The sequence below is a fragment of the Hippoglossus hippoglossus genome, chromosome 6 (genome assembly GCF_009819705.1).
Source record: "Hippoglossus hippoglossus isolate fHipHip1 chromosome 6, fHipHip1.pri, whole genome shotgun sequence".
Lineage (NCBI taxonomy): Eukaryota > Metazoa > Chordata > Actinopteri > Pleuronectiformes > Pleuronectidae > Hippoglossus > Hippoglossus hippoglossus.
The window spans coordinates 27,257,246-27,283,954 of NC_047156.1; the positions used below are offsets into that span (position 1 = coordinate 27,257,246).

General features: G+C 39.4%; 1 protein-coding gene across 1 annotated transcript; it reads left to right on the top strand.

Moving 5' to 3' along the window:
• Window positions 1–1,417: 1,417 nt before the first annotated feature.
• Window positions 1,418–22,619, top strand: LOC117763323 (paired box protein Pax-6-like). The gene is made up of 11 exons (XM_034588339.1): window positions 1,418–1,497; window positions 6,300–6,353; window positions 12,045–12,175; window positions 12,991–13,206; window positions 13,309–13,471; window positions 15,585–15,737; window positions 16,798–16,880; window positions 16,990–17,140; window positions 17,998–18,107; window positions 20,071–20,212; window positions 21,541–22,619. The coding sequence occupies exons 1-11, from the start codon at window positions 1,485–1,487 to the stop codon at window positions 21,624–21,626; spliced, it is 1,302 nt and encodes a 433-aa protein (XP_034444230.1). The 5' UTR covers window positions 1,418–1,484; the 3' UTR covers window positions 21,627–22,619.
• The last annotated feature ends 4,090 nt before the right edge of the window (window positions 22,620–26,709 follow it).

Consider the following 26,709-nt stretch of genomic DNA (forward strand, 5'->3'; position numbering starts at 1 on the left):
AGAGACACAAGGAACAATACACTTCAGTTTAACCCTATAAACACAATTAAACAGCTAATCTTGAATGCACATCCTTAGCTTCTTATTACAGAAGGTAATAAAATGCCACTATTTTCATCACATTACTAAAGTGCATCATACACGAAGGACACGCTCATGCATGAAAACATTCAGACACTCCGTCAAAAATGATATGTGTTTTTTTTTTTTTACCTTACCTTACCTCTGCCAAGGAGTTTTTTTTCACTTTCTTTAACATCGCAAGATAGGACATCTTTCAACATTTTAGTTGATTTTTTAGAATAATTCATGGACAGGTTCTGGTCCAGGCTCTTGTCATCTCACGCCTAAACTACTGCAACTCCCTCCTGGCTGCTCTGCCTGCTAGTGCCATCCCACCACTGCAGCTCATCCAGAGTGCAGCAGCTCGAGTGCAGCAGCTTGACTGCTCTTCAACCTACCTAAGTAGAAAAAGAAAGGCAAACTCCACTGGCAATGGGAACAGGGTGCAGCAATTCCTGTACCTTTTTGAAACAGACACTTAACTTACTGGCCAGGAATGCAGGTGATGTTTGAACTTCTTTTTGGCTAATTTCTGCGAAGTGAGACGAATAAAGGATTATATTATAATTATTTCCACACAGCTCTTTCAATGAAACGTCTGTAAGGAGAGAGTGTCTGAAAGTGAGAGCTGTTGCCCCTGAACAGATAAAGTTCTTCTGCAAGAAAAAATTTGACTGAAAATATTGTCTCGTAGAAGCTACAGTTAGAATCTTTTGACCTTTCTCTCTTCCTGACTTGGGTCTTAGCAGTGCTTCATATATTTCATGACCATGATATTTCACACATTTAGCAACTTTTAGCTTCACTAGAACAGACCAGCAACATAATGAATTATTAAATACAATTAGGACCTTAGTTATTTTTATACTGTTCAACTGCACTTTAAAAAAATCTAACCCTCTTTTAAATGTGTCTGAAAGGATACTTGTCTTTGCTGACTGAACGTTGTATGTGGCGATTATTTATTTGTATAATATTTGAACTGTGTCGATATTGTTTTAGGCTGAATATTTGCCTTTTTTCTTGCTGAGTGAATTGTGGGACACTGATCACAGGAGTTTCTCCCTCTCTTTCTCTCTCTCTACCTCGCTCGCTCACACACACACACACACACACACACACACACACACACACACACACACACACACACACACACACACACACACACACACACACACACACACACACTCTCTGAGCTCTCAGCATTCAAACTCTCCATCCCCTCCCCTTCATCCTCTCTCTCTATGTCTCTTGGCCCTCCCACTCGCTCTCCCTCCCTCTCTCCTCCCTCCTCCTCAGAGGACCAGCTCTGTCTCTCTGTGCACTTGTCTCTTCAGTCAAGGAGAAACTAATTGGAGGGAAGAATAGAAGAAAGAAGCTGTTGGAAAACTAAACGCACCAAAACTTTACTTCTCTACAGCATGCCACAGAAAGGTAAGCTTGCTGTCTCTCTCTCTTCCTCACTCACTCTCTCTCTCTCTCTCTTGCTCTCTCTCTCTCTCCCTCATCTCTCTCTTATCTCTCTCTCTCTCATTAGTATATGCTCTGAGTTAAAAAGTTGCAGTTTGTTTAGTAGATAAGAACAAAATAAACAGTTGTGAGGAGAAAATATTTATCCTCTAACTTCAAGAAAAAAGAAAGAGAGAAGAACGCTTACAGAGGAGGAACGAATGAAAACATTGTTTGGAAATTAAAAAAAAACAACTGATCAATTTAACAACTTTACACAGACAAACAAGAAGAAAAGAGGAAAGAAGGGATAGGGTGACTAAAGGAAACGAGGAGGAGAGAGATATTTTTCTGATCACTTCCTCCTTGGTGGAATAAATGTTTTAAAAAGAGACAACTCAACAACTCAACTGACACAGTGAGGGAAACTAGGAAACCCTTTGGATTTCTTTTGAATTTATTTCAAGAGATTGTCCTTAAATAATTGAAATAAAACAGAACCATGATATCCAACAGCTGTATTACTGATTTAGTCACAAGGAACCTGGTGCTTGGAAAGATATTGTTTTACATTTTATTGTGAAGTTGGCCAACTCACGGTGTGTGTGTGTGTGTGTGTGTTCTTGTACATTTATCTTAGGGAGGAAACTTATTGACAAAATGCATTTGTCAGCCCCTAACTCTTACCATCACAACTAATTACCTAACCCTAACCTAATTCTAACCCTAATCCTAAAACAAAGTCTTAACCCTCAAACAAGCCTTTGAAGGTGAGGACCAGCCAAAATGTCCTCACGTTCCAAAAATGTCCTCACTCCGTAAAGTCTTTGCTCAAAATAGTCCTCACAAATATATAAGTACAAGTAGACACACGCGTGCGCAAACACACACACACACACACACACACACACACACACACACACACACACACACACACACACACACGCAACTCCGGACAAAAAAACAGCAACAACGAACCCGTGAAGTAAAAGCCTCTTGGAGTTCAGGGAACGCGCGGTGATGTAGCAGTGATGCTGTGGATCAGAGTCTGGATCAGATCAGAGTCTGGATCAGATCAGAGTCTGGATCAGATCAGAGTCTGGATCCGATCAGAGTCTGGATCAGATCAGAGAGCAGACACACGGTTCAGTGTAAAACATCGAGCACCTGCTCAAGTGATTTGAGACACTTTGTAAATTATGTTTTGGGATTATGATAGAGCTGTGGATTTTATTTAAACACCCCATCATCTCAGACTTTACCCCAAAGTTGAATTGAGTCCAAAGAGATCTCTGTCATCCACCCTGAACGTGTCCCTGTTTCTCATTCCGCCAGCTCAGTTGTTTCTTCACACGCACTAGATGAGTTTCTGTAGCTCACTCATCTTTTTAGAAATTGGTCATTTTCTAATGAAAAGACACTGAAGGTTTTTTTATTGCTGAAAGGTAATATCAAAGAGCCAAACTCTACAGCCTTCAAATGTAAAGCCTGTAAAGGCCTTCATATATTTTTGCATTTCTCTAAAAAAGCGTTGAATATTGTAAATATGTAAAGAGCTAAATATCTTTAAATGACATGTAAGAGGGACTGATGAAGCTCTGAGGCTATAGATTATTTAGATGATACATAGCTCAGGCCCTCACTTTTTCTTGAAGGAGGCCCACACTAAGACCGAGGGAGCGCATTAAAGGCCCGTGCCGCGTTCGAATCACAGCGATGTGATTTCCAAATGCTTTTAAAATCATTACATTATTTTTAGTCCTTCATCATAGAAAACGTGATTATAAATATGACATATGAATATAAGTCCGCTGTTTGGGAAGGGGTTGTCTTTTTTAAAACCCAGAGCCAACATGTACAAAGTTCGTCACAAAACTGATGATCGTCTTATAATTAATGTCTTAATTAAATCGGAGCCAATTAAGCGCATGATGGATCATCCAGAGCGTGAGCGCTGTTTGTGTCAGAGGGAGCTGCACGTGCGCCACCTGAGCCACAGGAGTTCGGAGCGTGAGATGTTCGAGTTCCTGAGTGACTTTATCATCCAGCAATCACAGCAGCTGGATTTCTCTTTACACGGGCTGGCCATTTCTTCTCTTCATATTTCACTACCACGCTTAAATACATGACACACATTACACATAACTAAGTATGTGATCTGTCGTGTTGCCTCGCCATGTGTGTAAGTGTGAGCGCAGCAGACACACTGATCCTGAACTGATCCTGAACGCGCAGTAAGAGCGGATCATAAGCATCGTGCGGGACTCAGCTCCTTCCACTATATTGTAGTGGAATGATAGTGGTATGATGATATATATAAATATATATATATAAATACATCATCTGTTCAATTGAAGAGGAGCTGATGGAGCCGCTGCAGCAGAAGTTCTCAGAGAGGTGCATTGGCGCGTCCATATTCACTGATCATGTAACGAACTTAGACACAATACAATAAATGATAATAACCTAATATTAAAAAAAAAAAACATCTGGTAGGCTATAACTCTCTATACTTTATTCATACATGTAAAGCTGGGTAATTGTCATTTATTATTATTGTTTACATTTTCCATTGGTTTACCTTTTTAGAGGGAACGCGGACTACTTGTTCTCAGCGGCCTGAAGTTACCATTCTCTTAGATATTGAGAGAAAAGAGTCTATTAAGTTTCATAGAGTGTTGATATAGTTCGTCATATAAGTGTGTCGTCCAGATTCTAAGAAAATATTCAACATCCTCTTTCTGAATTAAAATTATTATTATAATTATTATTGGTGTGATTAATATGATTATTATTATTGTTGTGATTAATATGATGATTATCATTATTATTGTTGTTGTTGTGATTCTGATTCTGATTAGAGTGCTGGTGACAAGATGCTGTGGCAGGAGCTGCAGACTCCTCCAGTGTCGGGCAGCAGCTCCGTCTCTTCTCTCCTCATACAGCGCTGAATGCGGTTGAATGAAACTTGTATATTGTCATGGGCCTGTTCAACAGAACTCCTTTATGTCCGTGGCTCTGGTCAAATTGGGCTCCCCGCCGCGGTTTTGTGTCGCGGGGTTTTTTAACGAGCCGCAACTAACGAGGCAGCGACATGAAAATCCCGTGGACACACAAAGGCTGGCGGGTATTTACCGAGCAGAGCCGCGGCTCCGCTCCTCCGGCTCTTTGTCTCCTTTCACAGGCACAAGGGCGCTGAGTTACAGCGGGGACGAGGTGCCTATAGCCGGCCTGTGTGTGTGTGTGAGCCGCTTCATGTTCATTAATGCAGGTCGTTAATAACAAGGGCTCCAGAGAAGGATCCGCTTTGAAGCCTTTATAGCTTCTTTTTTTAAAACGTGAAAAGACTTTTGAGAATCCGGGTGAAGTATGACGGTCATGTGCGTTGATGTCAACACACGGTTAAAATGTGCATCTGCCCTGAACCATCCCGTCGTACATTTTGGGTGATAAATGGAGGAGCGTTCTGAATTATGAAGATGTTATTAATAATTTACTACTGTATCTCTATGATCGTATGGCAGTGTGGTGTGAACTGAACCCGGGGCACTGAATTAGCAGTAAACTTGAACTGATAACATTTGTATCATTCAGTTTTACAAACAACGTGTTATTTAGTATTGACTCTGGACTTTTTCCTTTTTTTTTATCCGCTTTCCTGCTGCTTGGAGAGCTTGTGCTAATCTATATGGGCCCACATTGTTCAAAAATTAAAAATATAAATCTGGCAATATTAAATCAATACAAAAAACAATGTAAACCCGAAAACACACACAAATATTTCAAAATATTAAAAACACATACACAATCGGCACTTAAGTTTTAGTTTTTTAAATCCTGCATCTAGACAATTGAAGCCCTGTAAATTGGCTTTGATCTATCAAAATATCAATATGAATGTGTTATTGGGTGTAAATGGATCTGTGTGAAAGAATGTGCCTGTAGCTGTGAGGTGGAATATTTGTCTGGATATCTGAATGAGCCTGAATTACATTTTGTGACAACTTTCTTTTGGTGTGTTCTGACCACGGACAATTTAAGATATGCTAGATCAAATAATTTCTCTCTCCTACTTTAGTTTTGTCCATTGCCTGACTTTCTTATAGCAAACAGCAGCTGTCCCTGAATCCTGCATCGTCTTTTTACCTCACTGGGGAGTTTCTGTTCATCACCAGTGAGCGAGGTGTTGTCAAGAAACTGTACAGTTACATAACATACCTACAATTTGTTCTGAAAATACATGCAGCTCACATAGAAAGTGTCCAGCAACAGAACAACACAAACACAAGCAGAGGCTGACAGTATAAAAATAATCAGATCTGCAGAGTAAATAAAATGTTAGACATTTCAGTCTTCAGTGAGGCACGGATTTAACATTTTGGCTACAATATCGACACTAAAGTGGCAGCTCAGTGGTCTGAATGTGAGAGCTGGACTCATAACTTTATGGACATTTGCATATATTAGCATATGAACCAATCACAGGGTGGCGTGGCATTCAGCCAGTCTGTCCAGACAGTGTCTTTGGTGTTTTTCACCTCAACATGTTTGTCTCTGATAAAGAAAACACATAAAAATCCCATTTATTTATCTCCTTTAAATTCCTATATACACATATAAAACAATTAGTATTTTGGGGTTGTTTTTTACTCACTCCTATGAGATTAGAAGTTCAATTGTAGCTGACCTGTGTATATCTCTTCCTTTTCTCTAATCCAGCTGGGAGAGATCAGTGTGTTGTGTTGTCTATACTGCACAGAGTTTAAGTGTCGTCTCTTTTTGTACAGATTACAGAAGTCAAACAAGCTGGGAGGGTGGTGTGGCCTCCATGATGCAAAACAGTGAGTTACAACGCAAACCTCTTTGTTGATTTTATCATTAATGCATTTGATGTTATTGCATCCATAGGTGTGTGAACAATTCATTTGTCTCGTTAAAAATGTGTTTTTTAAACAAATTTTACTTTACCAGCCCACATAAAACATTCCAACGCAAAGAGCTACAACTCAAGGCCCAGGTCAAATATAATTTTCCTTAAATCAGTACAATTGATTTAATTTCTAAAGACATAACTCAATACAACATTAATACACTTTAGCTCTATTACCTATTACCTGCAGCCTGTTTTCATGACTAACCACATCTGCACTTCTGTCAAACCATTCTCTGATGTTTAATGTAAAATATCGGCCAATATTCTGCTTCGTCTTTGGTCTTAAGTCAGCTATAATGAACTTTTTTATTACAATGTATCAAATATTTTTCACATAAGAACAGTGTGAAAGCTGCTCACTCGTAGAGCTGAAGTGACTGAGAATCCTCACCTGAATTTGTAGCAGCTCCCAGAGCCCTATAGCTCTATAATGACTTTCAGATTTGAATAGATTCTCTACCTGTTCGGAAACAAACGGCTCACAGTGGAGTGTCTTACAGTTTGCCTCCACTGCCCTCAAGTGAGTTGCTTTGCATTTGCAGACAATCCACATTCACTTATGAGATGTGTTTCTGGTCTGCACATAAAAGTCTGTCGGTGTAGTGTTGTTTATTCTTAAATTTGCAGTCAGGAATTAATGTGTGAATGACGAAATATCTGTGAGAATGACTTGAGTCACCATTACAATACAAGCTGCCAGATACAAGCAAACTGAGTTGCTTTCCAACAAGTGCCACAAGGATTTATTGTTTCTGTAGAAGAGTAAAAATATGTTACCTGTCATCCTCTCATTTCATGGCTGAAGCCAATTTTTTTTGCATTTTCACATCATATTTTGGTTTGGAACGTGTGTGTAATAACTTTTATTTTGGCAGTTTTGTGTTCAATGTTTGTCAGTATAAATGATATTATTGATCAGCGGTTTGGTAGAGTGACAGCATCATGATAAAAGATGTGTGAAGGAGCAAGAAGTGTCTGGTCTGACTGCTTTTATTTCTGTTGTTTCTTTTAATGGAGAAAGTGATGTATTAAACCATATTAAACCACAAAAAGAAGTCATGATAAACTGGAATGACTGTTCGACGAGCGATGTCAAATAAATGATCTGATCTGTTGAAACACATAAAAAGTAAGGCCTGACTTATTTATCAGTTGACCAGCCTTGCACAGACATATTGGTACAGGCAGTAGTCTGCCATTATCAAAACTTTTATTTCACAGAATAAATAATGAAGAAACACATGCATATTTTATTATTAATTTATATTTACATTTGATGGTTAAACTGTAAAATATCAAGCCTCAATTTGGTCATAAGTAAATACATCTAAATCCTATCCACTAGTATCCCACACCTTTCCCAAGATTTTGCACCTGTAATTTAAACCATGAGATTTTGCCATGTCTGGCCAGTTTTGCATTGCATGTTTTTAACCCTGGCAACAAAGGCAGCCATCTCTGTCATGAGTTTAATCATTTCTTCTTTCCTACTGCGGGACAAGAGGTCCATGCCATCTGCAGTGAAGGTGTGTGTATTACTTATCTATGTGTGTCTTTGCTTGTTTCCCTGTCCTGCATCTCTCCCTTGTCCAGTATCAATCCCTGCAACACACTGCTTCCGACCCCGCGTCGACCTCACCCTGGATGTTACCAGATGATGCAGGTTCCTGTTGACAGTAACATTGGGTTAAATGTCAGACTGGGTGCTTCTATCAGACCACCTTCTCTTTAATCAGCTCTAATTCCAAAATGTGAAAGTGGAGCAGCTGGAGGGTGTTGATCAGTAACTGAGGGTGAACAGATCATTAGTGAATGAAACAGGTTCCATCAGGAAATTATTAAAACAAAAGTGGGTGCAGTCAGTCTGCAGTATAAACACAACATAAAGGAGTTTATGAAATAACAAGCAGCCATGCAGGCTATAATCAGCTGTCTATTGCTCCTCATTTTTCTTCATTTTAACCAGTTGCCACTCAGCAGAAGATCCAGACTGTGTACTGCTCAAACCATGTTGGCTGTGATCACCCTACTTGTTGTTTGACTAAGAGTTTCTGTCGGTCAGGTGGGAAATCGCTGTAAGATTTCGGATGTGTGGAGTATCCATGCTTCTCTGTTTCAAAGATTTTTCCTGTAAAGTTAGAAGATGAATTAAGTCATCTGTCCCATCTTCCATTTTTCATTTTTTATTGAAAGTGCTGTCTCTGTCGATCTGCAACAAGGCTGTTTCCATCTATATTAATAATAAAAAAACATTTTAATCTAATATGTGATTTAGACAAGACACATGGTGACATAATGTACAATGCAAATTGTAGTAAATATAGGTTTCAAAATTTGCTTTACAAACAAGAACAAACAGACGGCACCAGTGTCCCAGAACAAAGCCCTCCAGCAGTCTTAGTAATTATGATGGGATACAAGGAGGAAGTCATCATTATAGCCAACTGGGATTGGTCAACCAAACACTTGACTGTTAATTTCCAATTTCTGTCAACATTTGTTCCCTAACCTATTGTAACCATGGTGACTGATCTCAACTGACCTTATTGGTCACTTTAAACCAAACCCCAATGTTCCTCTTAAACTAACCAAGTCGTTTTTGTTTCTTAATCTAACCCAACAGTAAACATTGCATTGTCACATCATAAAACAGTGACTGGTAACAGCTTTAGAAGGAACTGATAGCTGATGTGATTTTGCTGACAGGGGCATCCAATCAGAAACATGACTGTGTGTATGGCCAAACCAAGGGTTCTGTTGTTTGATGTGGGAGACTTGATGATTATAACAGTACATTGTAAAAGTGAAAATTAATTGAAGTCAGGCTCAGTGTGAATGAACTGATTTAAAGTGAAAGCTGCTGAGCTGCTCCCAGGGGTCTGTCTGCCTGCTGCGCACATAGGTGTGTGTGTGTGTGTGTGTGTGTGTGTGTGTGTGTGTGTGTGTGTGTGTGTGTGTGTGTGTGTGTGTGTTTGTGTTTGTACGTGAGTGCGTGTGTGAGTGTCACAGAGGGACCTTAGCCAAATTGACTCCATATGTCTGTCTATTAATTGTGTGTCAGCAGAGGAAAGCCCGGGTGTCTTCCTCTGGGAAATGACACTGTGATTAACAATTTCTACCGCAAAACAATGGTGCCCAAAACACAAAGTGAACATGATGCAAGACAGCGTGAGGCAGAGTTAGAGGGTGAAATAATCCAGCGTCACACTCAAAGTTAACAGCAGCTTCTGCAGGGGTTGTGGCTCCCCCTATGATTTAATTACCAGAGGAGAAGTTCACAGCTATGACAGTGTCCGTAGTAGTAAGGTAAACCCTCACTGATCTACTGGAATAGATGAGTTGGTGGGGTGGGTAGTGGGGGTCAAAGGGATTCTCCCTCCTCCACCATATGTATCATAATGAATGAACAAGCAGATCCAGAACAGATTCATTTCTACTTTAGTTAAAAAACTAATGTTTTCTAAATCACAAATTTAAGAACTAATTAACAATTGTAAAGAAAATAGATAGATAGATAGATAGATAGATAGATAGATAGATAGATAGATAGATAGATAGATAGATAGATTGATTGATTGATTGATACTATAACTGCTGGTTGTACAGTCCAAAATTATGGGCATTATTTAAAATGATAATCCGCACATGACTTGATAAAGTTGACCGCTCATTAATGATACTGGAAAAACGCACCAACCTGAGCTGCAACTCAGGGAAAATACTGGTGAAACAGTAGCTTTTAAATTGAGACACAGATAAAGACATATTATTTTCATGGACTGGTCACTTCTGAGATTTTGGGCTATTTTGCTCTTGTAACAGATTTTTTTTCAGACTAGTGTAAATGAAACATCCCAAATACACATTTAGGCATTTGCTTCACCTTACTTTGTCTGTTTGTTTCTGTAAATGTCAAAAATATTTTCTGTTTCTCTAATACTTTAAGTCAAAAATCTACTTTTAAGTAGCACTTAAATTTGCCAAACTCTTCAGTTTTATACTCTTCTAAATTCTGAAGGTTTTTACATGCATTTTCTGATTCATGGTTTCATAAAATAAGATCCTTTAGCACTAATATGTCAAACAATCATTCAATTTCTGTGCCTAAAATGTACGTGAATTTGTACATTTATAAATCTAAAGGCATCTTTTACATATTTATATATACATTTTAGAAAACTAATAGATGTAGATTTAAACTGCAGTTAATTTAGATTAATCTTAAGGCCAGGGCAGGGGCCAATAATATTACCAAGGCATTCACTCATCACGGCAAACAGCAAAAATACATAAATAATATTTTACGTTTTACAGAAAAAAATGTGGTGGGACTCTCATATCTTTTCTGGTAAAAATAAAAGATACTGTCGTCATTCACATTTGTGAATTCCTCTGACAATGACTGTTTTGAGTGTCTGTAGTGAAACATCCTTCGATTGAAAGTAGCCCAGGGTTAGAGGAAGGGTTAAGGTTAGAGTAAGTCTCCTGCTAGTGTAAGTCAGTGTAATGTCCTCAGTCATGGAGACACAAGTGTGTGTGCGTGTGTGTGTGTGCCAGATATTTGTGTGATTTATTAATGTCCTGTTGAGAGGTTTATAAATCTGCAATATGCTTTCCCCCACAGGGCCATTAACAGACAATAGACAATTGATTCAGTGTAAATCCCTACTTAACCTGCACAGTGTCACAGCACAGACTGACGTCTGCTGCTGCTGCTGAGAGAAACATGGCAGAGCTGCAACATGTTGTTCAGCAGACAGAGCAAACGGGCCTGCAGCGTGATCCATTCTGCCTACGTACTTTATTTCCCTCCCTCTTAAAGCTGGAACTTGGCTGAAGTGCTTAAAGTCGGCGGTCTGCTCTTCACTGGTCAGCTGTCAGAAGTTTAGATGACACAATGTCCTGAGACGATCGTTTCTGCCATTTATCAGTGCTCTCAGGTCCCACTTCCTCTCAGGCTTGTCAGAGTGTGTGACGTCTGTGTAAGAATAATCATTTAAAGGACACTACAGAGGCAGCAAAGAGCAGAACAGTTGGTATGTGAATGTTAGTTGTAGTTACTGATAGTTCCTTTAAAAATACTATTACAGTTAAAAAATGTAAAGTAAGTTTTTATTTAGTGTTATCATTATTAATTAGCACATCATCTGCATAATGAGGAAAACAGTATGTATACCAATACATGCTGTACTGTGTATTGACTGAATGTCAGTTATTTGCCAAATCATGTGACATTATTCTGATAACCTGTACAACTCAATGTATTACCATTTTTTTTAGGTCGTAAGAAGCCAGATTATAACGTTAAATTGCTCATATCAACAAGTACTGTGATGAATCAGAGGCATTCCCTATATACAACATCTGTTTTGGAGCGTTCTTTTTTTTCTTTATATCCTCAAAGTTTTCTCCCCAACTGTACTCTGTCCTTTCATGCATGTGCCTGAACAGTGTGGCTGTTTAGTTCATTGTGTTCACACTTCTTTCGTAGTTTTCTGCTTTGAATTTAACTATTTAAAATAATTTAGCTTAGAAAACATATACTGAAACCCATGTTTCAGTATATATTAATTATATGTAAAAATTTCTGTGTGTGTAGGTCACAGTGGCGTAAACCAGCTGGGTGGTGTGTTTGTGAATGGGAGGCCTTTACCTGATTCTACCAGGCAGAAGATAGTGGAGCTGGCACACAGTGGAGCTCGACCCTGTGACATATCCAGAATTCTGCAGGTAAACTCATCAGGTTGAGTTGATTCCCTCAGCTGTGACACTAACCATGGTGAAACATAAAGTACCTGCTGAAATGGTTGTATGAACACATTAATATGGGTCAAAGGTCAGAGAAACAAATTGATTTAGTTAGGTTTAAATGTAACGGGGTTCTGTGTCCAGTTGCAATTTGTATGTCATCATTCATCAACTTACAAAGAAAAACAACTGCATGCTTTCATACGATGTATGATACATACTATGTTTTCATGTAACTCTGTGAATTGGGACAGGAACACAGGAGGATGTGGCTGCATGGTGATGTACAGCCACCAGGCTTTGCAGCAAGCATGTCGGGTGTAGATGATTGGATTGACAAATCATCTAACTTTACTGGACTGGAGACTGGAGTCCTGCTCATTCCAATGATCACCAATGGTTTCTTTAATAAGAACATTTTGGACAAACTCACGAGAGACACTGTAAGCATTTTAACTGATGCAGCAGTGAACAAGAGAGTTATTATTTTTTTATCTCACACATTCTTCTTCTTTGTCAAACCTTTGTGCCTACATACACACAATACAACCAATCCACCGACAGTTTGGTGGGGGTTGTTAATATATGGGGTAATATAGCCTCAATCAGTGTTGAGTCTTAAGTCTGGTCTAGTAAACTGTATTCTCTCTAACTTCACACTCGCAGATTATGTACATTTTCAAAGTTGTAGTCTTCAGCAGCAACAGCATCTGACTCAAATTCCATGATCATTCTTTAGACATCATTCTTTGAATAATGTGTATCTAGGCTATAATGTGTCCTGTTTTTGGTTCCAGGTGTCTAACGGCTGTGTGAGTAAGATCTTGGGCCGGTATTACGAGACCGGTTCAATCCGTCCCCGAGCGATAGGAGGAAGTAAACCCAGAGTGGCCACTCAAGAGGTGGTTGGAAAGATCGCACAGTACAAGAGAGAGTGTCCGTCCATTTTTGCTTGGGAGATCAGAGACCGACTGCTGGCAGAAGGGGTCTGCACCAACGACAATATACCCAGTGTAAGACAAGTGTGTTTAATTCCTTCAGTTTCTGTCTACCAATACCTTTTGTATCCAACAAAAAGAGATGCCCTTGTGTAATCACACTGTGTTTATCGGTAGGTCTCATCAATAAATCGAGTGCTCAGGAACCTGACCAGTGACAAGCAGCAAATGGGCACAGTAGTGGCTGAGGGGATGTTTGATAAACTCAAGATGCTGAATGGACAAACCAACTGGGGGGGCCGCTCAGGGTGGTACGCTGGTACTACACTCACTTCTACTGGTAAGATGCTAACTCATCTGCTGTTCCTACCTTACTGCGACTACAATACTGGGCCAGGAACTGCTGAGACTCTCAGGGCCCTACTTTTACTAAAACCCAGCACACAGTCTCTGGGCTGAGAACACATTGGTGTGACTGACTAATCTTTGATGATGGTAGAGCAAACAGGGGAATACCAATCGCATGAGCAACTACTATACCCATGAAAGTAATAATATATAATAATAATATAAAATATATATGTATATATTTAAATATGTATATATAAATCATAATCCTGTTGACCCAACAGGCCTGACTCTGTTCACCCTGACGGCGTCCCGACCCTGCTCGGACACACTGCCTTATCAGACTCATTACCTTAGCTATGATTTCAGTTAATTCCCCCCACCACCCTATTTTTCTTTTTTAAAATGTATGTTTTTATCTTTGTATTATTTTCTACAGAACCAAAACTTACAGGCTGTAGAACAGACAGCCCCCCACACACGCACATACACACACAATTGTGATTGTCGTTTATTCACTGTTTTTTTTGTCTGTCTTGTATCATTGTTGTTGTTATTGTTGTTGTGGTTGATGTTTCATCCTCTCTGCCTTGCAATAAAAGAAAAGTAAAGAAAAGCAAAGAAAGAAACAAAGAAAGAAAAGTATTTAAACCTACAGGTAAAGGGGTCTTAACTGGTCTGTTGTTTTTTTAAGCCACCCTGGTAAACTGACAAGGCTTACTTAAGATTTTCCTTAATTTTTAACTTACTTTCTTCCAGTTTTTAATTTTTTTTTATGTTGTTACAAAATCGGGTGCTAATGTTATAATACTGAGATTGTGACATTTTGTTGACTAGACCCATCCAATTTACTCAAAATTCTGATTATATGCCAGCTTCCTTTCCTTTCTGTGTGTGTGGCTGAGGGCCCCATTTGCTGTGTGGAGTTGGCTCATATGCTGCTGCTCCTCCTCCAGCACCCTGGGATTAACAACAGTGAAACGAAGTCATGCTATACTACCACCACTGCTGCTTCCCCATCAGTGCATGTTTGTGCCTGTGTGTGCGTGTGTGTGTGTGTGTATGTAGGGGAGGGGGAGGGGGCGTCTGCTCTCATTTGTGTCTCTTTCTGCCTGACTGACTGTGACACTGAGCAATGGCTTCATTCTGTTTTGCAGGCTCTGTCTGCTGGGGATAATGAATAATTAGGCTAGCACCACAAATAACATAAGTTCCACAGGGAGCGGGAGTCAAGCTCTCATCTGCTCAGAGATCACATGTTGGAGATCTCAACTCTGTAGTGCCCTGTATCTTCCCTCATCATTAACTCACATGCATGGTTTAATTACAAGGATTTGAATATAAGATATTGCATTGCCTGATCACAGGCAGGATTTGTGTGCTCAATATACATGTTTGGGTGTGCGGCTCTTACATAGTGTCTCACTCAGTAACAAATGCAAATATTGCATTTGAAATAGATTATACAAACAAAATAAACACAAGTTTAATACGAAGGAAAAATAACATAATAGTCATCAAACCATAGAGTAGAAATTTAAAATAAAAGGAAAAAAGATACAAATGGAGTGGGTCATGCACGGTGGTGTTATCAGCCTTGTCACTAAAAACAACAGCAGCTGGAAATCAGGCTGGTGAAATATTTTGACGTTAGATAAAAGACTCGAAAATGCATTGTAGTGAAAGGCCTTTGTATCCACAAATATCAATAATTGATGATCAAATGTAATAATAATAATGATAATGATGGTATTCAGAGGGGAATATTCTGCATTTTATCTGATGTGTGATTTGATCACGCTATAGATTTTAGGTATAGCTTCATGGATTTCAAATATGAAACATCAAATATTATTCATTAGCATTATTTCTCTTATAATCAACACCTATATTTGATACTTTAGAGCATTTTGCTCGGACATATTTACAGACGTATCTACTTTGTTTTTCTTTCTTTTTTTAATGTAAGATGTGAAAACCTCTTCAACCTGAGTGTATCTGAGTGTAATTCTGATTGTTTCGTTCTTCTTTCTTTGCTTCCTTACTTTTTCCTACAACTACTCTCTTCCTCCTGCTGTCCTCCCTCACTTCCTTCCCTCGCGCAGAGTGTCCACAGGCAGAAGGAGGGGAGAGCACCATATCAGTCAGTTCCAATGGTGAAGACTCTGAGGAGACTCAGATGAGGCTTCAACTGAAGCGAAAACTACAGAGAAACAGAACGTCTTTTACACAGGACCAGATAGAAGCACTGGAGAAAGGTAACTTCAAGTTACTGATCAGTACACCATACAACTGCACCATATACATACATACATATAGTACACTAATATACATTATGTGGCTGAAAACACTGAGCTATACAGCGTTTTTCCATATGTCAAGGGTTCGCAAACTTTTCAGCAACTAAAAATAAAGGTGCCAAAAACATCTGACACCCAAAAACCTCTGACTCCCACTATCCCAGGAGAATGATGAAGCATATTAAGGATATAAAAAAGGAAATCACCACCATGCAAATGTCGCAGTGTTTACTGAGGTACTCTAAACTGACTTGCTGCAACTAATGCATTCACCAATCTGTAATATTTTTAGGTGTCATTTAGGGACAGAAAATCTAAAGGCTGATGACATCTGTTTATTTATTGTCATGGTTTAATTTAAATTTGATATTGTTTTTATCTTTTGTAACATTTGTGGTCAAAACACACTATTAATAATTGTTTCTAAATGTATTATCTTTCACTTTGACTCTGACCAGATTCATAACGTAACAATCAGACAACTTGGGAATGTATAAACGATGACATGACCTCTAACCCTTTTTAACAACTTTTTCAACTATGGGGATAGAAAATGAAGTTTGTCATGTTGGTTCTTAGAAAATGGTTAAAATGTCCCCGGAACAGTTGTCAAATTCTTCTATGCTAATAATCAGAAGCAAAGGCCAATGTCACCTCAGTCAGTTCTGAATTTATCCAATCAGGAATGGTACTTGTTGATGTACGAATGCCCTGGGACAGTAACAGAATCATTAGTCTGTAATATGGCAAAGCACACATTAAGCTATAATTTATAATAATTTGATCCATTTTACAAGTAATCTTGCTATGGAACAAATATATACAAATAAAAATATAAAACTGGGCTTAGGAAACGTTAGACCCCCCTACCCAACTATTGTGAAGTTCTTCAGACAGAGAGAAATCAAGAGAAAACGAAATGATTCAATGAAATATGAAATCTTTGTCATTACTGCATATCCACTTTCTTGATGCTTATCACCTGTTATTATATAATGAAAGACTGTGTTTTCCACAGAATTTGAAAGGACACACTATCCAGATGTGTTTGCTCGAGAGCGCCTTGCCAACAAAATAGACCTTCCTGAGGCAAGAATACAGGTAGGTTCTTGTATAGCGTCAGTGTTGCATTAGGGTGTGGCATCATTATTGTGTACAGAAATACACCCAGAAATTTAGCTGAAGCCAATAATATGCTTGCCGTGTGTAGGTCTGGTTTTCCAACAGACGAGCAAAGTGGAGAAGAGAAGAGAAGCTGAGAAACCAACGACGTCAGGTGTCCAACTCCTCCAGCCACATCCCCATCAGCAGCAGCTTCAACACCAGTGTTTACCAGCCTCTACCACAGCCTACTACACCAGGTACCCATGACACCACACATCTGACAAGCGTGTCACCCAGCATGTCACCCAGTTATGTCATAATAACTACAGCAATGCTGTTTTAATGATTAGTCAGCCAAAACCTTATGTGTCAACAGGATCTGATGAGTAACTCAATTACTAGGGTTAGGGTTAGTTACTCAATTACTCAGGAACATAAATGATGACTCTGCTCAAATTAAGAGTCAAAATGTCTTCTGTTTAAGATGCCTCTTGACATTGGCTGCAGTGGATGTTGTGGCAATAATGATTTGCTGGAAATTGAACCCTTTTCTTTCATTTCTTCTATGTACCACTCAAAATGAGTCCATGTAGTTTATCCAAAAGTATGAAAAACCAACTCATCTAATGTCTGGTCGATACGTAATCTGTTGTACCCATTCTCTGACCATACGGTTCCTGGATTTAATGTATTTTGTGCAGATGAAGTTCTTCTATGGTTGTTGAGACAATATTTTTAAACATATTCCTCATCAATTGAAAATATCATTTTCTGAATCAGATGTATTGTATCAGCTTTTGTATGAAAACGTTTTAATTGATACTTTGGCCCAAATCGATCATATTATTACCCTCATGGAAAATTGTTTTGAGGTCTGGTGTTGCAGTTAAATATACCTGGACCAATGGGCAGGAGGAGCTAGGGTTCAAACGGCTGATCCAGGAACTAAAGAATAAATTCATTACCTGCTCTGCTACTTGAGGTTAAAGTCCTGAGCATCACAACTTGTGACTTGTGATAGAACGATAACGTGGAACAAATATCTCTTGTGCATAATGATTTGCTCGTACAAATACACTTTGTTCACTGAATTCCCCCCTACCTATTTCTCCAGTGTCCTTCTCATCAGGATCAGTGTTGGGAAGGCCAGATCCACTTCTGTCCAACAGCTACAGCATACCAGCTATGCCTAGCTTCAGTATGGCTGCCAGCCTGCCGATGCAAGTAAGATCAATTCACAGGACAAAACACAACTAGAATGGCACTAAGTAGAGCACATACCTCTGCTAAGGCCCGCACCAAATAGCATACACTCATGAATCAGTCCCCTAAAGATGTCCGTTTTCTTTTAATCAAGATTCAGGAATGAATCTGTGAGAAATCAATGAAAATGTGTCATGCCACTCTAACTCACAATGTTACACAAAGTAAAAAAGAAACGACTGGATCTGCCTCCTGATATGAATCAGCATCTAAATTGATTGGGTTCTTTCACGACCCATAAAGCATCCTTCCACCAAGTGTTGTGGTAATGCATCTGGTAGTTTTGGAGGAATCCTGCTAAGTAACAAACAGACCACAGTGGAGGTGGCTCAGAGAGCACCTCCAGGGGAACCAGGGAGAGGGGACTGCCACAGCTGAGATTAGTTGGCCAATTAACTCTCCCTGGATCCAAAAGGGAGAGGGAGAGACAAGAGAGACGCATGAACAAAGAGACACTGAAAGAGACCAGGCTGAGCTGAGCTGAGCTGCCACGCCGCCAGCAGGAATTACTGGCCAGTTTACATTTAGTTTAAGTCGTGTTTGAGAAAATAAAGGATTTGAAAAGTGAGTGGTAGGAAAAGCGACAGGGAGGGGGACAGGCTTGACAGAGTTATCTGAGCTGGAGCATAATAGGAAACACAGCACTACAGGTGAACCCTTATCTGGACCAGAGTGTGGATAACCAACCTGAGCCCCGCAGGTCAGACAGGCCATGCTGGGTTCAGACAAAACGTTTGGAATGATATTCAGGTCGGGATGGTCACATTTGCTTGTCTGATTTACTTTAGTTTTACACTGCACACTTCTTTAATCATGTATCATGATATCTTTTATAACTAAAAGTTGTTGCTGTAAAACCATGGAATATTTGACACATTTAATATGTCAACATGTCTGTTGTTTTCTCCAAGACACCAGAAAGAAATCTACACTTACAAAAGAAATATTCAAAGAAACTTGTCTGTCTATTTTAAGTGATGTGCATCAGTCTTGAGATTAATTGTAAACTATAAATAACCACATACCAGCAAAAATATATAAATTGTAAAATATGATGTCGTTTAAATCCTCACACAACTTTATGATTGATGAAAACACAACTGATTATTTTGCAAACATGCCAGTAGTCAAGTGTGTGTAAGAGTGCTCTTCAGTGTGTGAAGACTCTGTTCTAACAGAGAACAAATCCCAACAAGAAAAGATTGGTGAATGGCAGTATCTTTGAGGAGGGTTTTAATAAGAACATGTCCTCTGAAGAACAGTTGGTGAATGTGGCCCATTCTTTTTACAATGGAGATGAAATATTGTTAGAAGGTTCGTCAAAACCTATTTGCAGAAATTTCCACTCCAAGTGTTGCTTTGCTTTGACCTTCTGTCCACATCATCCCAAACTAGCTCTGACAACTGCTTCCTGCAGGACAGTGTTGTCATCACTTCTGCTACATTTACATCTAGAATTAACACTGCCCTGCTGTTTCCAAGCCCTTAAAACTAAGACCGAACATACTGGTGACCCGGCTTTAGTTTAAAATCTCCAGGGTTGTTAGTCTGGAAGAATAGAAACTGAGACTTGACCTGAAACAGTGACACAGACATATTCACTTCCTGATTGGGTCTTACCAGTCACAACTTAACTACCAGTGGTGAATGCAACACAGATAATTAATTGCTGACCCTCACTAACTGTAAAAGTTCCACTTTGCCATCAGACTGAGTATAGAAGCCTAAGTTAACCATTTTCTCCATCATTAAAATTGGCCTGTTTTCTTTTAAATGATTAAGTGATCTAAACCTTTTTTAACCTTGGATAGTTTACCAATCACCGTTGCACCATTTAAGTTTATCGAATGAACTTGAACGTTTTATTAAAACCTAGTAAAATAGGGGTGTTCTAAAATTCATGTGTCCATCTTGATTTTTCCAGGCATCCAGCCAGACCTCTTATTCCTGCATGCTGCCCACCAGTCCCAGTGTAAATGGAAGAAGTTATGAGACATACACCCCTCCACACATGCAGCCACACATCAACAGCCATTCAATGACATCCTCTGCAACGTCGTCAACAGGTAAGAAGATACTGTTTGATACCATACACCCCCTCCCCTCTGTCTGTGCTATCATAGCATATCATCATATGTTGATGAGAAGAAAAAAAAGAATGATGAGAGAGGTTAGAAATGAATACAGATTTCTCTACTTTGTTTTATACACAAAAACATGATGATGATGACGATGATGTAGTCATTAAAACATGGTCTTCCTTAAGATTGACAGCTTGACCCACCTGATCTGCTTCACAAATACATTTTCCTACACACTTCAAAGATGTGGTTATTAGTATAAAGCAATCCTGACAATCTTGGATCATGATCGTGGTGGCAGCTCTTTGTAGATTATGATTACAACTAGATTGCCTACTCACATAAACTTAAGTTATTGGTAATACAGCTATCACTACAAATCTTTGTCAGACCTCTGTTAGATACTGTCTTTTCTTATGAATGTTGTAAATACTGTTATTTACTACTCTGCTACACACGCCATCTATTGCACTTCCACGTTTATCATTTTACGTACTTTTGTCGAGGGATAAAGGCAGAGAATGACTTATATTAGATTCAAATTGCTGATAAAACAAAGAATATAAACAAAATTCTATATTTTATAAATTTATAAAATGTTTATATCACTTTAAAAAATGCAATAGTCCATTGGTGAAAAACTTGATTTGAATAACAGCAGACAAATTTCTGGTGTCCACCACTATGCCGATGGAGGGGTGGGTGAAGTGTTCGAGTCCATATAAAACACTTTTGGAGTTTCAGGGGTAAACAGTGTTGCAGCCAAATCCAATCCAATTTAAGTAAATTAACTCACGATAACTCACAAGAACTCATGAGAACTGCAGCTGTAACAAGGAGGAGGATAACAGTGGACATTTAGTCTAAAAACACGGCGTAAATGGCAATGTAAATGACATTCAATTTGAATGTCGGGGCTTCCGGACACTTGGATGACACCACACGAGCAGTATGGAGGCATTTTATGTTTTTTTCTAAAGTATTGTTACGTTTGAAGAAGGAGTCACCATTTACTTCAATTGTGTTGAATTTGACTGCAACGCTGTTTACCCCTGAGACTCCAAAAGTGTTTTGTGGACTCAAACACTTCACCCACCCCTCCATCGACATAGTGGCGAGTAGATAATGAGTGAATTTTCATTTTTGGGTTAACTATCCCTTTAATCTCCTCCTGTTTTTGCAATAACTTAATTTGCAACTGTGTGGTCTTTGAAATTCCTTTTTGCGCTCACTAAATACGCACCACAGACACTTTGTTGTCATGTCTGTTTCATGACTGTATTGTAATGCCCTTGTTATTCTTGTTTTACAAGGTCTGATTTCCCCTGGTGTCTCAGTTCCAGTCCAAGTTCCAGGAAGTGAAGCAGACATGTCACATTACTGGCCACGCCTGCAGTGATGTCCTTTCTGACAACGTCGCTGCAGTAATCATGAGCTGTCACTGCAGCAACAGGACTGTATTGGTCATCAAAGGAGGCTGCTTTATCCATAATTTACAGCTTCAATGTCAAAAAGGACCTGTCACTGACTGTAAACTGCAGCAAATGAATAAGAAGAAAGGACTCTCAGTAATGCTTGCAAGACAATATTCAAACCAAATTCTGGAGACAAGGACAGAAGGAGTACTTCTTTCACTTAAAAATGTTTAATACTACTGTTAACTTTTACAAGTTGAGCTACTTGGTCAACGGTCTTTGGGAGAACCGTCTCCACAGTATCTCCATCTGCTGCCATTAAGAGTCTGGTTGGTGACGACACTGGCACTGGATGATAATGAAAAGCTCCAGCCTGAGCTTTACTCAGGAAGCTCAGGAAGGTGGACCGTCCTTTACTTTAAGAATAAACTCCACACAGGAATGAACTGGTCTGTGTCCATTTGGACATTCTCTGGGACTATATTACCTCTACTTTGAGTTCCTAATTTATACCATGTTGGTGAATTTGTAGCAAACACAAAGATGATGAAAGAAATGTAAAAGGGAAGAAATTCATGAAACTTGAAACAATTGTCTGCTATGAACTTGTTTCATCAGCAGATCCCAAAAGCCCTGGCCTGGGATGTGTACAGAATTTCATAATGTTGAATCTGGTTGTATGTGTTTGGTATTGTAAAAATCCTGACTGACGGGATCTGCTAACTGGCATGGTTTTCTGAACTGAAAAATAGTTTTGGGTGGGTTTGGGGGATTTTGGGGGTGTCTCAATTTGTTTTAATTACAAAGCTCCAATGTCCTGAGATTCAACAGTGAACTAACTGTTGAATAACTGGAAAGAGAACACACACTTTGCTGGTTTATAAAAGCAGTGAACATTAGATCGTGTCTGAGATGTAAATCTGTCTCTAAAAAGTCAAAGTGTAAAGTATTTGTCTTCTCCAGTGGTCTGGAAGGGTTTCCATAATAAAATTATTTCAATTATATTCCTTGTTACTTCCGATATTGTAGCTGTTATTTTTTTTTCTTGATCCTTCCCTGCTAAACATGAATATATATTTTATATTTTACATATATTTTTAAAAGACTAATTCCTTTGTGTGTGTGTGTGTGTGTGTGTGTGTGTGTGTGTGTGTGTGTGTGTGTGTGTTTATGTGTGTATGTGTATGTGTGTGAATTGTTCTCAACTTAAGTGGGATGGTCTGAGGCATGAGAATGCGATTCTGAATATGAATCCCACATTTCGGGCCTGCTTCCTGTGCTCATCCCTCCCATCAATGATATACAGTCCTGAAACTTTCAAAATGTAAAATGATGAGGAAATAAGTCAAAGTGAAGCAGGGGGCAACTAGTCATTCACAATTGTCAGAGCTCCACACTAATCTGATGGTATGATCCGCCTCTCATCCTACATGATTGTGCGCGTGCATGTAAATGAGTGTGTGCAGTAAAACATGGACAGCACAGATCAATGATTGGATGAGATAGAGATCAGGTACTAACATGTTTGCAAGGTCCCGCTCAGCATATCATGACTAACTGTCCCAAGTTAATTCTTTTTTTCAAAAAGAAAAATCACACACAATTTAGTCTATGTAGGAAAGCAGAGAATGTGAGTGCATAGACATGATGTAGGTCAGTGGTCACCAACCTTTTTAAGCCCAGGATCCCTGACCTTGGTGAAAGGCAAGATCTACTCATTATAGCACTGAGAGAAAAAGACAGCCAAGATTGAACTTCCAACTTGAAGCCTTTTATTTAGCAGCAAGATGTGCAAAGGCTCTCACTCACGTCAGACAGGGGCAGTGGATGAAATGGGAGAGCATAGAGAAAAGAAAGATCAGCTGTAAGGACCTGTGGGGAATGGAAGCTAGCAGGATTAGCTTCCTGCTTAGAGCAACCTATGACGTCCTTCCCTCACCCAAAACCTACAGCAGTGGCTGAATGAAGATCCATCCTGCCCACTATGCTCAACTCCAGCTACCCTCAGGCACATCCTCACTGGTTGTAAAATTAGTCTCTCCCAAGGTAGGTATATGTGGAGACACAACCAGGTACTCAAATGCCTTGCAGCGACAATAGAAACAAAGAGAACTGCTACAATGCCTTGCCATCTAAAACATCAAACGCAGTTCAAAGGACAACATTTGTCCATGAGGGGAAACAGGGACAGAGAGGTTCAGTCCCATCACATATTGTAACTACCACCCTTACACCAGACCTGGTACTCTGGTCCAACACCCTGGGCGTCGTCTACTTCATAGAATTGACAGTATCCTGGGAGGATAATGTTGATGAAGCGAATGAGAGGAAAAGGCTGCAGTATGCATCCTGCATTTTATGCATCAACATCTTGTCCTATATTCTAAATGAAAAAAATTATGCTAATTGAATTACATGAAATGCTTTGGTCCAACTTTCAAATTGATGCAACCAAGAAAACAAAGTACTAGCATATCAAACAGGCCATAGCTGTCTTGCTTAAAGAATCTTACACCATAGCTTCAATTCTAAGTTTCATTATTAAATTTAATTACAACACAAAAAAGGCATATGGCCTATTTTCCATTTGTATAAGGAAATAATTTTGTTCATAGTAGACAACAAAGAAAAAAAATATCAACACACTTGCATTGTGAAGTGCCATTAACTGTCAATGTTTATCCACTAAAGATTAATGCAAGTTACTCCTCGTCCCTTGTCAACAGAAAAGTCTTTATCTCAGGCAGCAAGTCAACAAATCGCTGCAGCACTTTGCTGTGACTCAACCACCGGACATCAGCATGGAGAAGCAGGTCTCCATAAGGGGCATCGTGCTCATCCAATAACAATTTAAACAAGCTGTGCTGAAGCACTTTTGCTCGTATCAAGTTTATCAGTTTGACCACTAGTGTCATAACATGCAAAAAGTCCATGACCTCCTAAGCCAAGGCCTGCTGATGAATCACACAGTGATAATTCAGTAAGTCTGGAAAATCAGGGTCATTACTGCACAGTGCTATAAAACCAGCGCAAAGTCATTGCCGGGGCCCCATCAGTGGTAATTACCACCAGTGTCACACCTTGTTAAAGCCCTATGAGACAAATTGTGATTTGTGAATATGGGCTATACAAATAAAATTTGATTGATTGATTGATAAAGAGTGAGGAAGTCCTCCTTTTTTTGTAGAATCCTGTAAAGCCATTCTGACAAATACAACTGCTGTGTTTTGTCCATTAAATCCAGAGATTCATCGAACTGTCGTGAAAAATATTCACAGAGTGACATGTCCTTTAACCCGTGTCGATCCACGTCCTCTGATAGTGACTCGACCCTCCCTGTCACTGTTTCGTTGTACACCACGGAGTGCATTTTGATGTCATCTTTGTTTTTAAGGCGTTGAAAATAGTCTCTGCGGTAATGGCTATTGCTTCCTTGACACTGAGACTGAACATCTATTTTTTCTATTATTTTCGGGGAGCTACAGGGAAAGTCTACCAGTTGATTGTGATGAATGGATGTAGGAAATAAACACACAGTCAAGTGGTAGCAAGCTTCATGATGATCAATGCCAGTCCCAACAGAGTTGCAAAAAATGCTTAGTGCAACAAACAGCAGGGCAGTCTCATGTCCTTTTGTGGGGATTGGCGGGGCATTGACCTATGCTAATTCGGAATAATTGGCACATGGTTTCAATTTATGAAGACAATGGCAATATAAGGACACAGGTGTGGACAATTCTGCAGTTTCAAAACACATCATGAATCAAAACTGTATCAAGTCGTTTCATGGTTTTATTCAGAATCCCTCAGCACTTGGTTTGGCTTTGTGAAAGTTTCTCTGGCTTAATAGAGTATGTATATCAACAGGATCCATTCCTGATCATTTTAAAACCGCTCTTAGTCAACTCTCCGTCAAACCTGAAACTGCTATTCTTAACGTTGGCCATGAATCTATCCTTGTTCTCCTGGATTAAAGTGCAACATTACAGTACCACTCACCATGATGTCTTCTTGGACCATCTTGCATCCTTGAAAGGTATCATTGGCACTGCAATTGTTTGGCCCGAGCTGAAAGACTGGCCTTTTTGTGTTTAACAAAGACAAGGTAAACAGTGATTTAAGATAATGTGCTTATTAACATTTTAACAAAGCAACAATATTTCCTCCCCCTCTTACATGAGTCCAGATGTAAACCCTGGACTCCAGAATTTTTACTTTGCACCCTGACCACCTCCTTGCAGTTCCTGTGTGTTGGATAAATGTAGGCCTTCATTCATTTATTCCAAACGTTCAGCTTTCTAACTACGATAAGACGATAAGAATTGTGTGAATCCAGGCTTGATCTATATGAGGCTAGCGATGGACACAGGCAATAAACCGGCAACTTGCATTCAGAATACTGAGAATATTGTAATATTAGCACACACACACACACTCACACTAGCAGATGTACACACACACACACACACACACACACACACACACACACACACACACACACACACACACACACACACACACACACACACACACAGACTTCCCTCAAAGGTTCACACAAATTTCATACACTGCAAATTCAGAAGTGAGGCTTTGTTGAAAAAAAAGACTATTCATTGGTTCTCTCCCTCTGTTTCATTCATTCATTCAGCCCGTCATTTCTTTCTGCCTTCCATCGGCCAGCGGGTGGCTGCAAATTAAGAATGGGGTCAACCTCTCCTCATTTACCTAACAAAAGACTGGAAAAAAGAGAGAGAGAAAGAGGAGCTGATGGCTGTCACTGAGAGAAAGAGAGAGGGGATCCAAGACAGATGACCTGCAGCTTCACTCTGAAAAGTTTCATTCCATTACATCTCACACAATCCACATCATGTCAGCACCTATCAATTACTGTCTGCATCAAACAGCATTATAGGAACTCTAATCATCACAGAGCATTCGGAGAGTGATCAATGATGGCTGGCTACCTTCCATTACTGAAACAAGAGAGATGACAAGATCATTAGGTTATTCTGGTCATAACGGGTCTATGATAGTGTGTGTGTGTGTGTGTGTGTGTGTGTGTGTGTG